Source organism: Corylus avellana, chromosome ca3 (genome assembly GCF_901000735.1).
Source record: "Corylus avellana chromosome ca3, CavTom2PMs-1.0".
Lineage (NCBI taxonomy): Eukaryota > Viridiplantae > Streptophyta > Magnoliopsida > Fagales > Betulaceae > Corylus > Corylus avellana.
This window is the reverse complement of record NC_081543.1, coordinates 13670552-13688013: the sequence shown is the minus strand read 5'-3', so window position 1 is coordinate 13688013 and position 17462 is coordinate 13670552. Positions and strand designations below refer to the sequence as shown.

Below are 17462 nucleotides of genomic sequence, written 5' to 3'. Positions count from 1 at the left end.
TCATAATTTCAATAGAAATAGATAGTTTAAGTTTTATCTTTTCGTTCTTCAACTCACTTCATCCAATCACATAAAACAATTCTTTAGGTAGTCATTTTGAATGTGTTAGAGAAGACCAAATCAAATCAAATTCAATTTAATTTTTTTATTTGAATTTAACTTCTATTTCAATGTCAAGAAACTACAAGAAATAGGCAACAAAAAAAAAAAAAAGGCATTTCAAACTGATAAAAAGAGTCTAGTTATATATTTTCCTTTTCCTTTTCCTTTTCCTTGTCTCTTTGTGGCTTATTCTTTTTTAGTCTACTTGTTGATCTTAGAAGTATATATATGATGGAAAATTTGAAACGACGTCATCTTCATTGTTGGGCCCTTTTAATGGGCTGTAATCTGGAAGACCTCCCTTAATAGCAAAGGTAAAGCTTCAACTAGGCCTAAATAAAAAAAGATCTACACAAAAACAAGGTCGTGTTCTTGTTCTATTTTTTATTTTATTTTATTTTATTTTTTCTAAGCTGTTTTTCATTTTATACTGTTATTGCCTTTTACATTCTGACCTCCTCAGTCGATCGCTCTTCCCAGAAAGTCAGAGAGTTTTGCTTCAATCTTCATTGGCAGCTGCCACTACTCCTCACTCTGCTCTACGTAAGTGTGTGTGTGTATATGTATGTATGTATGTATGTGTCTGTATAAGCATTGATATAAAGCTGTTTGATTGGGTTGGGTGGACTTTGATTTTGATCATGTTGAGAATTTCAAGGAACCCATTTGAGGTTCGGTGGCAAAGTATGTGCCCTTGATGTGTACCTCTTTGGTTGAATCTGATGTTGTTTTGCAGTAGTCGTTTTTCTCATGTTTAAGATTAAATGATGTGTAGTATGCTTAGTGGGCTAGCTGCCCACAAGTTTCTGTTTGTTTCCCATTGCCTAAATTTACAAGTCAATGGTAGTTAAGCGGATGAAGCCACCTTTTTTAGATTGTTGATAAAGAACTATATGTGGTATCTGTGTTCTAATGTATGTATAGATAACATGATTGATAGACTATCCTAAAATCGATTCTTTTGTGCTTCAGGCCGACTATCAGCTGAAATTGATACCAAAATAGACAACATCATGGGTGAAAATGTGTGTATTCCTTACAAAGAAACAAAAGGGGTTGTCAAAAACACCATGGATCGGAGACTAGATGTATATAAATGGGACATGGACGAGACCCTTATACTGCTCAAGTCCTTGTTGAATGGGACATATGCGGAAACTTTTAACGGTTCGAAGGATGTGCAGAAGGGTGTAGAGATCGGGAAGATGTGGGAGAAGCACATTCTTGATTTGTGTGACAATTATTTCTTCTATGAACAGGTATGTGTGCATTTTTCACATAAATATGTTTATTTTTGCACTGTGCTTTGTCAAATTATTATTATTTTATTCTTTTTAAATTTCTGATACGAATCCCATGTGGCTTGTTTTATGGCTGGAAAGTTGATTTGTTGAGTTGGGTATTGTTGACGCAGATTGAAAACTATAATAAGCCGTTTCTTGATGCCTTGATCCAATATGATGATGGGAGGGATCTTTCTGGTTACGATTTTGAGCAGGATGGGTTTGGCCCTCCACATGATGATGGCAACAAAAGAAAACTGGCGTACAGGCATAGAGACATTGCCCAAAAGTATGAAAAGGTACTGATAAGGTTATACTTTTTGCCTCACACTTGGTGTTCACTATTCTATCTAAGAGGATCAAGCTTGGAGAAAAAATAAAAAAGAAAAGGAATGAGAGTTGAGTTGAGCTCACTTGCTTTTCTATCATTGTTGATTCACTTAAGATGATTATAATATTGTTATTACTATTATTATTACCCATGTTGCACATGTAATGGTATGCTAGTATGCTTATGAGTCACCAAGGTTTCTTTGTTCTGAACCATAAGTCTTTTAAATTTAATTCTTTCTTTTGCTTATGTGTGTGTTTCTGTATGCTTGTGACATTCGTTTCACCATATCAATAGATTAACTTAGCTGGTATATCTAGAAAAGGTCTAGTAAGATATATGTAGGAAGGTTTTTCTTAGTGTACATATTCTGTTCATGATATTATGGATTAACAGATGGTTCACCATATGTTAAAGTTATAATACGGATAGGATGCAATTGTGGACTTAAAGTGATATGTGCATGCGATGCATCTAGAAATGTGTCGGATGCTCAGATGAATGAGTGGCAATAAAAAATGATAAATACAAATCAATATATAACTGAGAGATGTTAGTTGGAAAGAGCTTGATGATACAAATTTGTTTATGATCCTCTGCTGGCGCAACAAAAACCTATGACTTTTACCAGTGTGGTATATTAAATAGAAGGCCACAAAGATGTTGGTTGAGTAAAGTAAATAGACCACAAGACCTATACTATGATGTGCAATTTGGCCATAGACAGATAAAAGGTAAAAAAATATGAATAATTATGGCAAAACCCACTTTGTGTTCTTTGAAAAACAACAGGAAATGAAGATGCATAAGGTATTAATATTCCTAAAACGTGGAAAATTGCATAAAGATGGAAAACACACATTGGAGCATTCTCTTTGTTAATATACATGTTGTTGTCTACATTTGGTATTACAAGTGCATCACAAGCAAGGTTATTTAGGTTCATCTCACACCTTTGCATAATTTATGGGCTCTAAATAGTAAGAAAAGTGTTACACATGATCATCTTCTTCTTCATAATTGGCAATCCTCATTGTACACTCTTGCACATTGTGATATTAACAAATTGTTGATATTAAATTTTGCCAATTAATGCTTTTGATAATTTTTTCTTACCGTTTATTAGATTGTTCTAGCAGGAAGTTATGCTAAGATGGATATGAGCATTTACTAATAACAAGCCTTTTGTTTTATGGTTATGCTTTCAGTACATATACTAATGCATAATGCTGGAAAGGGAGAAGCCTTTGCTGGTCTTAATGCCCCTGCTAGTGTCTGTCGTGCCCAATAGTATGGTCACTTGGAATTACATCCATCTTGAGCATTTGCGTGTTTCAAGTTCTCTAAGAATTCAAATAAAGGAGAATCTAGCTTAATTATAATATAATTAAGCTAGATTCTCCTTTATTTGAATTCTCAGAGAACAACAGAATATGCCTCTATTTGATATAATCTAGCTTGATTTATCAAAAAAAAATTATAATATGCCTCTCCTAGGTGAACAACAGAATGTTCTTTATTTTCCTCAACTTGTATTATTTTGGTTCAAATTGACTGTTATTTCCAAGGTCTTTAATAATCCTTCTAAGATTGTTATAATTTTGTGGAAGTTTGTCAGATTCGGATCATTGACTAGGGTTATTTTGAACTTCAACCTAAGGTAAACTTTAATAGCGTAAAATTTGGAACTAATATGCTTGTACTTAAAGGAGTAAACAAGATTTCATTTAGTTTTATCAAGTAGAGTTTATTTTTCTCATTCCTTTGTATAGATCCACACTAGCTTCTCCTTAGAAGAGCTAATTTACTTCCTGCGGGTAATCTTAGCCGTAATATGATCTTTTGGAGAAACTCACTCACTCTCTTTCATTTCAGGGTTTGCATAATTTTTTTGATCAAGAGACAATGAAAGTCTGGGATGAGTTATATGATATCACTGATAAATATACGGATAGATGGCTTTCGTCAGGTATGTTATCTAATTATGGTGCTGCTGCAGAGCAATTCTGTCAATTACTTTGATGGTTCTGATGTTTGGTTTAATGCTGGACCCCCTTGCTGAGATCTTTGAAATATATGGCTTTTTTTTTTTATAACTTCTCTTTTGCACTACAACTAGGGAAAAATGAATGAATTCTGTTGACCATTAAGTAAAAGCAATCTGCATGTATAGAGATATTTTTATTTGTTATATAATTAGTGAAAAATGTGAACCAGGTTCTTGTATTATTGGTCAAGATTTCTTTTTCCCAGATAACTGATTCAACTTTATTTTTCAATTGATTTATTTTTAAGCGAATCAATTGATTCAACTTTATTCACCCTTACAAACAGGGGTTTCCAATATCTGGTTGAAATATGAAAATGGAGATGTATCTTTATCCATAGATCATGAAGAAATTAGGAAATAAAATTTTTAAAACAACCTTCCACACCATAAAAATGTCATGTCAATTATGGACCCAAGTACTATTCTTCCTTGCTTGGCAGTTGCTCCAAAAGGCATTAATGATTGGACCTCGTAATAGCAGATTATTCGTAGGTTTATGAAGGCAAGTGAAGATAACAGGAGGAAAGGTCAAGCAATCTGAAAGACCTTAATTCTTTGCAAAGGGATGGGGAGATGAGGCCTTGTGTTTTCCCTCTTTTTGTAGACATGCCGTCACTAGTGACTTTGTTAATGTGCTACATTTTTGGTAAGAGCCTCAAATTTAAAAACAAATTGGAGAGCTGACCAAAATTTGGTAGTTAAGGCTTCATTAGGCTCAACAGAGGATGATGATAACTCAGGTGAAGGGTTTACATGTACAGAATCCAGAAGATTGAGAAAAAAGGGGAGGTGGTGGGGTGTGGTGTTAAGTTCATTCGTCAGGAGAAATCTAAAATGTGGACATAATGGCTTATTTTCTTTGTGCCCAAGGTTTTTTTTTTTTTTTCTTCAATTTGGTTTTATTAAGTCATTATTTTATTAGTCAAATTGGGAATCCTAATTTTAGTAGATATGAAAAAAAAAAAAAATCAAAAAAATCAAAAAAATTAAAAGAGTCTTCTAGATATGCTTCAATTACTCAAAAATTTAAGAGACTTTGATAATGAAATGGAGTGATTTGAGTTTTGTGGCAAGGATTCCTACAGCAGCATTCTCCTCTCATTTTTCTTCTTCCTTTTAAGCGCATATTAGTGTTCACGTCACTGTTTGTACAGCCTGTGGACAGAAACAAAATATCCTCTCTGTTCTTTCTTCTTAATAACCCCAAATTAGATTCCTTCTCTTAATTCTTTTAAAAACCTTATAACCCTGGCCGATAATAATCTTTAGCTAACAAATAATCCTTCAAAGCCAACCCAATGCCTTCAAACAGCCACTACCTGTAAATTCCTGCAACCAGTTTGCTCACTTTTCTAAGCCTTCATGCAATTAAATCCTACCTTATTAAACCATAAACATCCCACAAATCCTTGAACCTTTTCCTCACCATAATAAACCCTAGAAACATAATTTCTCCCATCCTAGAACCCACCATAAGCACACGTAGACAGGATGTCCCTAATCTGTTCTGTGTCACATCATGTAACTTGGTTAATGTTAAAGCATGTTTTTTGCGTCCAATTCGTTTAGGTTTATTGAAATAACAAGACTTCATGAAGTCCCATATTTTGCTCTCTTTGTTTGAGTTCATTCTTAGAATGAAGCTTTATTGTCAAATCTGGTAGGGGAAGAAGCCAAACCAGAATGATGAGGGACATGGTCACATGAATGAGGAATCCTCTCACCTTATCCAACTAAAATCTAAGAGAAACATTTGACCTAGTAACGTATACAATGTTTTAAATAAACTGTGCTTTATATGTAAATCTGATCCAGACCCTTGTTACAGCAACAAACTGCATTTGACTCAACAAAAGATTTTTCTTCTCATATTTTCAAACCACTCTACTTGCAGTAGATCTTGGTATTAGGGGCTGATTTTGGTGCATATGATACAATGTTTTAGTGAGTTTAGATCTATTTCCAAGATGACAACCAGTTCTAACTTCTTGACTACCAGTTCCCACTCTTATTACTTAAGGGATTATCTAGTGTAGGCATATCAGGTAAGTGACAACCCATCAACCACTCTTACATGTTAGGCAATAGACAATGTTTCAACTTTAGAATCTTCCAAATTGATCCACCTTGAGGGTTTTTCCTGGAGTCACCCCCAACTGTCTAAATTTTTACAATAGATGTAGGAGTGTAATTTGCTATGCTGCAAAAGGAAGGGGTTCCGTTGTCAATGAACTTTTAGTGAAAAACGGGGATACCATTCATGCCCTCCACTAGGCTATGGAGAAAGCAACCTGCTTGATCCAATAAACTATCCTACTAAGACGTTCTTTAACTAGAGTAAAGGGAAAACAGACAGGATTGCTCTGTTTCATACCTTTAGATGCATCCAGGCATCCCTATCACTTCATTTCAATCACGTCCTTTTATCAAGGAACATAGGATTGCTCTCTGTGATTTATTCAAGAAAGCCTTCATCACCTGTATATATACTTCCTTAAACTTCTATAATATGTCAAAGCAGTAGTTGTGAAGGAGAATGCCATAAAAAATCTCTACCATGGGAGATTTTTTTTTTTTTTGAGTGTCTACACCAAGAACTAGTGGTTTCAAGAACCGTCCTTTGTCTGATAGACAGATCTTTTGGCAATGAACTTATAGTGGCTGCTCATAAAAGTAACAGATACATGGGAAAAAGTGTCCTAACATTGGAATTGAGGACAAGGAGGATGGAGCTAGAATTTTTTATTGTCACTTCTACCCTCAATAATACCTATCATGCCACTTAAAAGAAGCATGCCCTCCATCTTGTACTTAAGTAAGACACTTCATCGTTGCAGTTATATAAATCTTTATTATTCATCAAAATAAGTACTTGGCTTTCCTTTGCTTTTGTGCTAATTGAATTTTGACTTGTGTCTGCCAACCCTGCTGATAACATGATCTCTTGTTAGAAAATTTGAAATATATTTTGTACTGTGCTTTGCTCTCACATGTCTTAACATTATTGCATGACTTCTTTTGTTAACACTACTTATCCTTATATATATCTATATATATATATATATCAATGTAGCACGAGCCTTCTTGGAGCAGTGTTCAAGTGGGAACAAAGACGCAACTTCTTCTGTTGCCTCTACTTATGGGAACATTGACACTCCTGATTCAAAGGATCAGCATGTTAATATTTTAGTGACTTCAGGATCATTGATACCCAGCCTTGTCAAATGCTTGCTCTTTCGACTTGACAGTGTAATTACACACGGAAATGGTCATTCTTCTTCCCTTTTAGTTCAATTGAAATATACACTCGGTCATCTTTTGCTTGTTTTCTGTCTCATGGATGTCTGAACTACATTAGCTGTTTCTACTTAATTGGCGTTATCACAGTATTTTGTCTGCCTGTGCAATTCCATGCTCTATTGCCTGTTTACATATATATATTGGTCTCATCACAGTTCTCTCTCGCTCTCTCTCTCTCTCTCTCAGCCAAGAAAAAAAAAATAGAAAACTGGCCTTTCCATGCTCTATTGCCTGTTTACATCTTATCGTTGTGACCACGTGGTGCTCTGCTCTAGGTTGGGTGGCTTCAAATATGTGTTAAATTAGGGTTAACCAGAATATTTCCACTCAGAGTCTTAAACTCTCTTAAATTAGGGTCAGCTCTCTTTGATGCTGGTCCTATTTACATGGATTTGAGCATCTTCAAAAAGATTTAAGAATTTTTTTTTTTTTTTTTTTTTTTCTTGGGAGAACAGTTAGAAGGCCAACCTGCTGGTTTCCTGGTTTGCATGTAATAGACTATTTCCTGAAGTGGTTAATAATACCTCGGAATTAACATAAACAACATAAATGCCTCCAATGCAGGAAACCTTTTTTGCTTGTGAGATTTATTGGAAACCTTTAGACACATATAATGCAAGAGATAAATTCATGTTTCCTGCCAATTAAAGAATTTATAGAGTTCTAGTTATTAATCATGGCCCCTGATAATATCCCAATATATGAAACTTGATTATGCATAAATACTTTAGGGCTTGTGTCTGTTACTGGTAATGGATCTCTCACTTTTATATTAGCTTAAATTGTAGTAATAAGTAATGATAGATCTGCCATTTCTCCAGTTTACAGCTCATGGGATGTGGGAAAACTCCAATGTTTTCAATGGATTAAGGAGCGTTTCAGCAGTTCAAATGTTCGTTTTTGTGTAATTGGGGATGGATGGGAAGAATGTGAAGCTGCACAAACCATGACATGGCCATTTGTTAAGATTGATCTGCAACCAGGCAGTTCTCACAGGTTTCCAGGCCTTACATCGAGAACAGTAGGTTGCTATTTTTCTGTTGTCTATGGAATTCCTGATGCTGAAAATGACAAAGATTAAGTCTCATCATGTGCCTCTGTAAGTTGTCCTCCCTGGAATTTCTATCTGTACATAGAAACAAAGCAACATTCATGAAAGTCTTATTTCTTAACTAAATTGTAAGAATCAAGCAAGTTAGATGACCATAACCACTTAACATGCCATATACTAATTGTCATGGAAAAATAAAGGGGTGAAATTGTTTTTTCCCTGAACATGTATATGTGAACCAATGGTTAGAGTCATCTGGCCAGACTCTCTGGTAAGAGCTTTCTTAGAGTCCATTAATTTTTGTATGTACTACATCAAATAGTGATTGTTATATTCCAAATATTTCTTTTATATTAACTTGTAATGAATATTCATAATATCTGTCTCAATTATGTAGAAAATTATGTTTAGTTTATGCAGGAAAATAAAGATCCTCTTCTTCAATGCTTACCATGAGCTTTTCCTTAAAAAGTAGAACACGTTTTTTTTCGCATGTAACTAATAAACATGCCCCAATTTGAACACCGGAAAAAACTTTTGGATGCCTGACTAACGAGTGTATATGATTTATAGCCACTCTAGGAGCCCCACCGGGTGCGTGTGTAACTTACCAATAAAAAGAAAAGAAAGAAAAGAAAACTCCAACTCTCTCCTTTCTTTGTTGAAATCTTATTAGTCTTCAATAGAATCTCACTCACCGCCCTTTTTGTATTTTTTCTTCCCCCTGTTGATAGGAATAGATTGAGATGTGGCTGAGAATGTATAGCTGAAATATTAGGGTGGCAGTATATCTAGAGATGTCAGCATCGGATATGATAGTGCTGCAAGTTCGGACAAGAGGATGAGGATTCTGTCATGATTTCTAATTTGTAGTCGATTTAGAGATCATTTTCTACCCAATTAAGAACTTTGAATTTTTGAAAATGGGTGGATAAAAATGGCCATAATTAAGAAAGTTCATTTAATAAATTGAAAAGCTTAATAGGGTTCAAGTCCAACTTTTCGGCAGCTAAACTGCACACCTTATCTCTTTATCTCATCAATTAGGAGGGGATTTAGCGTGCTGGCAAATCGAGTGGATTGCTCTAGATAAGTCAGCATGAAGTGCATGATGTGGAGCAGTTGAGGGCACATCTTGTAATAATTTAGCTTTCACTACTTCTTTGTGAATTGTGTAAACCAAACAATTGACTTCTACTCAAAATACAGCTATTAATTTTGCCTCTACTAGTACTATATTGTGGGAAAAAAAAGAAGGTAAAAAACCAGTTACTCTTTCCCTAGAGTAATGATATAAGGAGGACCAGAGTTCTCCCAAATGTGACGTGGCATTTAAAATCACCAATAGATTAAAATTCAATAATGATTATTTTGAATTTAATGGTGATTTTAAAAGCTACGTCACATTCGAGAGGACTCTAGTTTTAATCATATCATTACTCCTTCCCGTGTCTTTCTTTTGAGAGACCTCTTTGTCTTACAGCTCTCTCCCACAAGAGTCTTGTGTTGTGGACATGATCCTCCTCTCTCTCTCTCTCTCCACTGCCCCACTAGCAGCTCTACTCCCATCTCACACATGCCTTACCCCTGGCCTAACCTACATATGCCTTACTCCCCGGCCTCACCTACCTAATTACCTAATTACTTTTCATGTGTGCAATATATCCCCAAAGACCTTATAGCCCGCCGCCCCCCCCGACACACATAATGCCCTTATTTTTATTTTTTTATTTATTCCCTCTCTGTCCTTGTAATACCCTCGTCATTCTCCATCTTGACCCTCCCTCCATGTGTCTACTCTTTTTGCCTTGTCCTTTCCTCCACCACCCCTTCCACCGTCGGGTGAGTAATAAATGTACTTTTTCCCATAATTTTTTCTTCTTTTTTTTTTTTTTTTTTTTTTTTTTTTTAAAAAAAAAAAAAAAAACTAGTGAATTATGCTGCTACAAAATGATTTGATGGTTCCTATCCTATTGGAACCATGCAATTGCTACAAAATGTTTTGCAGCAATTGCAAAACTATCAACATGGTCCTTATCCTATTGGTTCCTCCTAAATGCTAGCCAACGGCATAAGCAAATATTTTCTTCGATCCACACTGAAAGATTGCAGTTGGTGGTTACTCTGAAAGTTCATCTAAAGTTGTAAACATGTCAAAGTTGTGTAGGCTCTGTGTTTTTAGCAAGAGAACAAATTGGATCAACCCCAACTGCCCGTGCTACACTTTGGCGTTGGAAAAGTGAATGACACGGTTTTCCATCCAAAAACAGAATTACTGATATGTTTAAGTAAAAGATCTCTTGGGACAAAAAGGATTAGCAAAAGCTTCCAAACCGAAAATTGTGGTCTTTTTTCTGATTTTTTCAATAAACGTTTTATATGGCACAGGGCATAAAACTAAGGGCTGCAATTTATGGTCGCGTGTCGGGATTATATAGGTTAACAGTAACTCGATCTATTTAATTAAAAGGGTTAAGCTCTTAAACCATAAACTCTAACCCGTTAATTTTATATTTGGTTCGTGTTGCGTTTGGGTAATGTTGAATCATTGATATAAGATTTTATAGGTCGACCCATTTTTGGATAGAAGGGTATGACTAAATAATTGATGGAGATTTTGAGAACAATAATAGGGGAATATCCAGTTGGGATCAAAGTTAGAAATGCGGAGAAAGAAAAGCGAAGAAAAGTACAATATGTATGGTGGTCCACTCAGCTCTGTGGATGCTTTATCTATGAATCCTTTTGTAATCTTCTCAAACTTGAGAGGATTGAAGGTAAACACTAAACACTAAACAAGAAGCTATAAAAAGTTATTGCCCACGTTCCGTAGACTGAATGCTGGGTCCTTGCCTCTCTCACTTGGCCTTTTCCTTTAATATGTCCTGTCCCTTTAGCTTCATAAATTCTTTTTCGTTTTTGTTTTGTTTTGTTTTTTTTTTTTTTCAAGTTCAAAAGCTTTCCATAGAAAAGAATATGACAATTTACGCATGGGATCGACTGCAAATATAATTGCTTATATATTGAGCTCCTCGCAAGATCAAAGAAATGAGCATTTAGGTGTAGGGGTGTGCTTATATACATCATAATGACGCAGTTGATCGTACGCTTGAGTTCAGACCATGGATACCAGCAAAAGAGGCGAAGAGTAAAGTAAGAGACTTGTCGGGGGTGTCAGCGGAGGTTATCACGGGTGTTCTTCAACTTGGACTAAACCATGCATATTTCAGCACCATCAGATTCCTTTCACGCGCTAGAGCATATACATATTATTATGAATCATGCTCAAAAGCAAGCCAAATTGATGCCAAAAAAAAAAAAAAAAAACTCTATGACACACCTCTGCAAAATGTGTGACTTTTATCTGAAATTATCATAGCTTGCCGTACTGCACAATCCCAAAATTTCTGATCTTATACCTGACTACAAAATCCAAATAGATTTCATTTACAGTAGATTGTGAAAATACTTTCTGAGCAGTCATGAAAGCAACTTGAAAATCCATATCAATTACATAACCTTAGCCTTATCTTGAAAAAGCAGTCACTATTTTAGCTCATGTTTGTAATGTGGTTAATCTGAGCAAGAACATGAGCCTGAAATTGAATCCCTGGCTGTTGTATTCTCAGGGAGTGGAACTGCTCAGAGAAATAATTGAGCCATTGAGCCCTGCCCATTGGCCCAATACCAGAACCAAAGTGTCTGAGAGGCCATTATTGCTGTACTATTTTACATGCATGCATATATTTTTTCCTGGGTGGGAATTGATTGCGAATAACTCAATCCAAATCTCTCTCAAAAACAAAAACAAAAACAAAAATTCAATCCAAATCATAGTTTGGTCATCAAACTGTGTCAGGGTTGGCTCAAAAATAATGCAGAGGGCACAGGACCACCACCAGCTACAGAGTCACTGGCCTCACAATCCATGTTTCTGTCAAAAAGTTTTCAAAACTAATATAATTATGCACGTCTCTTTTACAATGGAAGGTCTTTAAAGAGTTGGAAAAGAAAGAAAAAATAATAGAGCCATCTATAATGCTAACTCACAGCAACCTATTGCTTTTAAGCAATACTTGAGTGCATGTTCTTCTAGTATAGTGCTTTTGTAGCACCTTGATGGCACAATTGGACCAAAGCATCACAGCAATCAGATCATCATGACCGTTTACTAGTTACAGTTAAATAATGTTAATCATAAATTTAATCTAACGGTCAAGATTAAGTGTCTTTCATGAGTGTTGAAATGAACGGACATTAAAATTGCTAAATTGACACTATAAATAGCCCACTTCAAACCAGTTCTAAAGACGCGGAGATTTTCTCTTTTTTTGTATTTATTTTTTTTATTTTTTATCTCTCTCAAAATTCTTTTCCAATTTTAAAATTAGTATTTCTGTCTTTGCCAAATTTATGCAAAACGTAACCAAATTTCAAAGGTTTTTTTTTCGTTTCATATTATTTTGAAAAAGTGTTTGCTATAATCCAGTATACACCAATTAATCAGAATTGATTAAGACAAATAACTACTTAAAAGAAAGCGACTTTTTCTGGACTTTTTTTTTAAAAAAAAAAAAAAAAAAAAAAAAAAATTGTCCAAACATTTTCGGAGCAAGTATAGTGAGAGTCGTTAAATTAATGATTAAGTGATTAAATTTATCTCTTTCTATCAGCTTAAGCTTTTAGGATAATTGGTGATTTAATATGGTATGAGAGCTAAAAGTCTTAGGATTGAACCTTGACTCCGTCAATTCACCTTCTATTTAAATTAAATATTTTACGTATTGGGTCTCACCTATTAAAAGAGAATTTGAGCCCATACGTAAAGGAGAGTGTTAAATTGATGATTAAGTAATTAAATTTACCAGACGGCCCTAATTGCTGTCTGCTGTGTAACGTGGCTTACTGTGAGCCGTCCAGTTCCCGTGAGAAAGAAGCGTGTGGCTGGTTGCGTCACTCACGTGCAACCATTGTATTACCACCAATGGCGAAGCACGAGGGAGAAAGAGAGAGAGAGAGAGAGGCGGGCCCCCAGAGTTTCAGACAAAGTTGATCTTGATATGCCACCAACAGAAATGGAAGTTAATCATCCATATCTATCTGTAGGGGGAAAAAAAGGAGACAATGAAAGTTTCATTGCACCTCTGGAATGAGGTAAGAGAAGGAAAAAAGATGGTAAAAAATATCTTTTTAACACCCACCTTCTGCTCACTGAAGTCCAATGCCCACTTATATCCTCCGTTTCTCTCTCTCTGTCTCTCTGTCTCTCTCTCTCTCTCTCCACTTCATCTGCTACAACTTGCAGAGGTATGTGTCTTCCCCACTTCCACAATGTTAAACTTAGTGAAGTGTCTTTCTTCCTTTCTGGCATTTTCAATGATAGCTTCATGGATTGCTTTTACTGGAAAAATACTCAATTGGGTTTGGTCATTCTGTTAGTTATATAATCATCTAACACCATCTTTTTCATTGTCTTTAACTCTGTTTCTTATTTTTCTCTTGACAATCTAAGCTGTTTTGGGCAGGCCCTTTGTAGTTTCAACATTTGTGGTACTCTTTCATATGTGTGTGTGTGTTCTTTCTCTGTATCCAGGAATGGTAAGATAGGAGGATGAGAATGTTCTGCGTGTCTGAGGCAGAAAACTAGAGCTTGGAAGAGAAAGAGTAACTCTGAATTTATAATGCCAGTTCCGCTTGCCCCATATCCGACACCTCCAGCACCATATACACCACCTGCTGTAAATGGTATCTCACTCCGTTCTGTACTAGATTGAGCTTTTAAGATGTCAATCTCTGTCTTTTTGTTTGCTGAGAAATAATTGGATTTGTTAACAAAAATCTACGCATCTTGCAACCACCTAGTGATGAATTAGTTGTGGTCATACTGTATTTTTCCTTCTCTTTTTGCTTGCTTGTTGGTCCCCTTCTCTGTTTTCTCAACATATTGATAAGAGTCTAAATATACACTTAGTTTTGAACATAGGTTTTAAGGAGAAAAAACCCAATGAGGTCATTGAGAAGAATGCATACTTTGATGGGTCAGTTAAATAAAAAAGCTAGAACATTTAGAACTGAAAACATTGGATGGGGAGTTCTTCATTTAACAATAGTTGCTACGTTTATTCTTTAAGTCTCTTTAGGGAATACAGGAATAACTAGCAAAAAAGAGTTCCAAGTCAGTTTCCTAATCTTAGTCCAGTTTCTTTCCCGGCTTGGCTCATCATCCGAGCAATATGGTTGAACGCAAATATGGTTAGCACTTTTTCTAGATCGTTACAGCGTCAATGCTGAAATTTTATGGCTTTGCATTAGTACAAAGTTGTGCTTCTATGCTTCTATTAGTTATAGCTGCTGAAATAGTTTATATCTGTGTTGGTCATCAGGTGCACAGAGCCAGCTTGTGTGCTCTGGATGTCGAAACCTTTTAATGTATCCAGTTGGGGCAACTTCTGTATGCTGTGCTGTTTGTAATGCAGTCACAGCTGTGCCACCTCCTGGTATGTTTCTCTCTATTTATCCTTAATTTATATAACCCTGTTATATATGTGTGTATATCTATATCTATTGAAAGTTCAATTTAGTTTTGAGACTCTTCATTCTCTTTTTGGACTAAGCAAGCAGACAAGGCTAAAGAACACCATGTTAAATCACCACTTCAATCATTTAATCAATATTCTAACACGCTAACTTTCTGTTTGTATTAACTCTTTTACAGGCACGGAAATGGCCCAGTTGGTTTGTGGTGGCTGCCACACTTTACTTATGTACATCCGTGGAGCAACAAGTGTACAATGTTCTTGTTGTCACACTGTCAATCTAGCCCTGGAAGGTATATATACAACTATTGACTTCACAAACAGTTTTACAAGATTCAATCTTCCTTCATCCTCACCATATAATCTCTTAAAACCTCAAAATATGTTCATATAATCTCTTAAAATTGAGTAACTACTGATGGGAGGAAACATCAAATGCACATTGTTTGTGACAGCAAACCAGGTGGCACACGTCAGTTGTGGCAATTGCAGGATGCTATTGATGTACCAATATGGAGCACGATCCGTGAAATGTGCAGTCTGTAATTTTGTGACATCAGTTGGGGTCAGTATATATATCTTTTCCACTCACTTGAAGCAGCTTAGTGGCCTGCAGGGACGGACAAGAGGGGCTGGGAGGGCCATGGCCCCTTCCAACCACCGCCTCCCACAGAATTTTTTCTTTTTTTTTGAAAAGAAAAAAAAAAAAAAAACTTTTAGTGTATTTAGGGTCTTTTTGATGGATCCCTTAAAAAAAATTCAATGCAGTCCAACCCTCTGGAGTTAAATTCCTAGTTTCATCCCTGTTAGTAGCACTAATGATCTGACTCTGAACATGTAAATTGAAGAAAAGAAAATGACTTCTAATAAGGAAATTGGAATTTAACTGCATTTTAAGGTGGATATAACTTCCATAGGATTCATGGATAAATAGAGCTTCAAGGCATGCTGACCATAACTTTTCATGCTCTGGGATATGAAGACACAATCATATGCATGACCAATGGCACCCCACCTGTTTCTAGTGATTCATTCTTCAAAGAAAAGTAGTAAAAACACTGGCTCTTTCTGTGCATTCTTGTTGTGATGATTTTGAATGTAGTGTCATTGGATGATGCAGGCCTTGGCAAGCACTACTGAACAGAAGTTCAACAGTTAAAAACTTTGATACAACAAAGTGGTTTTGGATATATTGTTATATATATTCCCCATCATCATCAGTGCATCTTTCAGCAAGCAGAGCAGAGGATATTTATTATTCCGATCCTTTTGTATAGAGTTATTTTTCCCTTGCGTGACGTCTTTCATGAATAAGTATTTGGCAGGCTGTAATATGTATGAAAACCATTCTATGAGAAGACTTTTGGAGTGCTTTTGGAAATTTCATGTTTAGATAAGATGAACTTCGTTTTCTTTCACTTTGACATGTGTGTATTTTATGTGTGGCATCAAGTACACAGAAAATTTTACATCAGATACTTTTTATGCTTTTTGGTTTGTCACCTGTCCACGTACAGACAATTGAGACACCCAATATTATAAACTGTGTTGGAAGCCAAAGAGATATTTCAGATAAAGTGTTGAGATCAGCAAATGGGTGGTGATTGATGGCCATGACTTTGATCAGTAACCTCACAAGGATTCTAGATTGGAGAACCCAGAAAAAGAATCTTCAAATAAAGACAGCATAGCCGTTTAATTCAGGATTGGATTAACTTTTCCTGTGGAGGATTTTCAAAACTAGATTTGCTAGAAATCATTTGATAGCGTAGCTTTTTACCAAGACATGATGTTTAAATATCTAACGTCAGAATCACGTCATACATATGTAACAAGGAAATCAAAGGGGAAAAAAAAATATCAAACATAGTGCATTCAAAACAGCTGCAAAGGGCCATCTCTCTCCTGTTATTCACATGCCAGAAAAAAGTTCCCATTCTTTGTAGCGCATGATGAGAACATCTTAACTGATTTCCTCCCATCTTGTCGATAAATATGCAATTTCCAATGTCTCTCAAAGGTTTTCGATTGATAGTTTGATCGTAGCTCATTCAACTAAAATGATGAGATCTACTAGTACGAATTTCCGAGAGCTTTAGTCGATATTCCGATCAAGTTTCGTTCAATCGAGAATGTGATGTTTTTGCAGGAGGATAGTTTAATAATTCTTCAGTTAATTTCCTGCAATTTCTTGAATTTGTGAAAGAGTTACAAGTTATAGTGCTTGTAGATTCAGCCACACTGCATCAAAAACCTACTCTAGAGTTCTGGCATATCTGATTTCAGCCATTGATTCTATATCCATATCCATATAGGTTCAGATTTCTACATATTCTAATGTAAAAGTAGAAACAATTAATTAAGTTTGATTTCCATTATCTCACGTCATTTTCTGAGCCCGAGGTCTTCAATTGCAACATAATATCAAGGAGGTATATTCTCCTATGCCTATAGTCCTATCATCAATGTCATACAGTCAACAATCTATTTAATCTGCTGGTCCAGGGGCACATGAATTCCTGTAATGGACCCCAATTCTGTCCTAGGAACATCATTCAATATTCAGACACAGTTTCATCTAGTCAGTGCCAGTTAAGCCTACTTAGGCCTATCTTCATTAATCTTCCACTATGTTGCTATGTTTGTTTCGGCGTAAAATAATTTTTGACGGAAAACGTTTTACGTCGAAACGGAGCTTAAATATCATCCATGCAACTAAGCTTTAGGCTAGAAAAATATAACAGCAAACGGGAAACTGAGCTAAATTTGTGTGGCCTATCAAGTGTGGTGTTGACAGTTGGATTATTAT

The 17462-nt window shown here is 35.7% G+C and overlaps 2 protein-coding genes across 5 annotated transcripts; both read left to right on the top strand.

The window, feature by feature from the left end:
- Positions 1-500: 500 nt before the first annotated feature.
- LOC132174854 (eyes absent homolog) lies at positions 501-9338 on the top strand. 3 transcript variants are annotated; one of them, XM_059586571.1, is made up of 7 exons: positions 501-645; positions 1075-1361; positions 1517-1684; positions 3592-3685; positions 6840-7034; positions 7888-8165; positions 9165-9338. In XM_059586571.1, the coding sequence occupies exons 2-6, from the start codon at positions 1116-1118 to the stop codon at positions 8145-8147; spliced, it is 963 nt and encodes a 320-aa protein (XP_059442554.1). In that variant the 5' UTR covers positions 501-645; positions 1075-1115; the 3' UTR covers positions 8148-8165; positions 9165-9338. The 3 variants fall into 3 exon arrangements, with proteins under 3 accessions (XP_059442554.1, XP_059442555.1, XP_059442553.1); XM_059586572.1 differs by lacking the exon at positions 9165-9338 and adding an exon at positions 8852-9147; XM_059586570.1 differs by lacking the exon at positions 9165-9338 and having other exon boundaries at positions 7888-8532.
- A 3909-nt stretch (positions 9339-13247) lies between these two features.
- On the top strand, positions 13248-16071 carry LOC132174962 (protein LOL1). Of its 2 annotated transcripts, XM_059586738.1 has the most exons (6): positions 13248-13424; positions 13711-13862; positions 14501-14614; positions 14833-14946; positions 15109-15218; positions 15774-16071. In XM_059586738.1, the coding sequence occupies exons 2-6, from the start codon at positions 13799-13801 to the stop codon at positions 15810-15812; spliced, it is 441 nt and encodes a 146-aa protein (XP_059442721.1). In that variant the 5' UTR covers positions 13248-13424; positions 13711-13798; the 3' UTR covers positions 15813-16071. The 2 variants fall into 2 exon arrangements, with proteins under 2 accessions (XP_059442721.1, XP_059442722.1); XM_059586739.1 differs by lacking the exon at positions 13248-13424 and having other exon boundaries at positions 13462-13862.
- The last annotated feature ends 1391 nt before the right edge of the window (positions 16072-17462 follow it).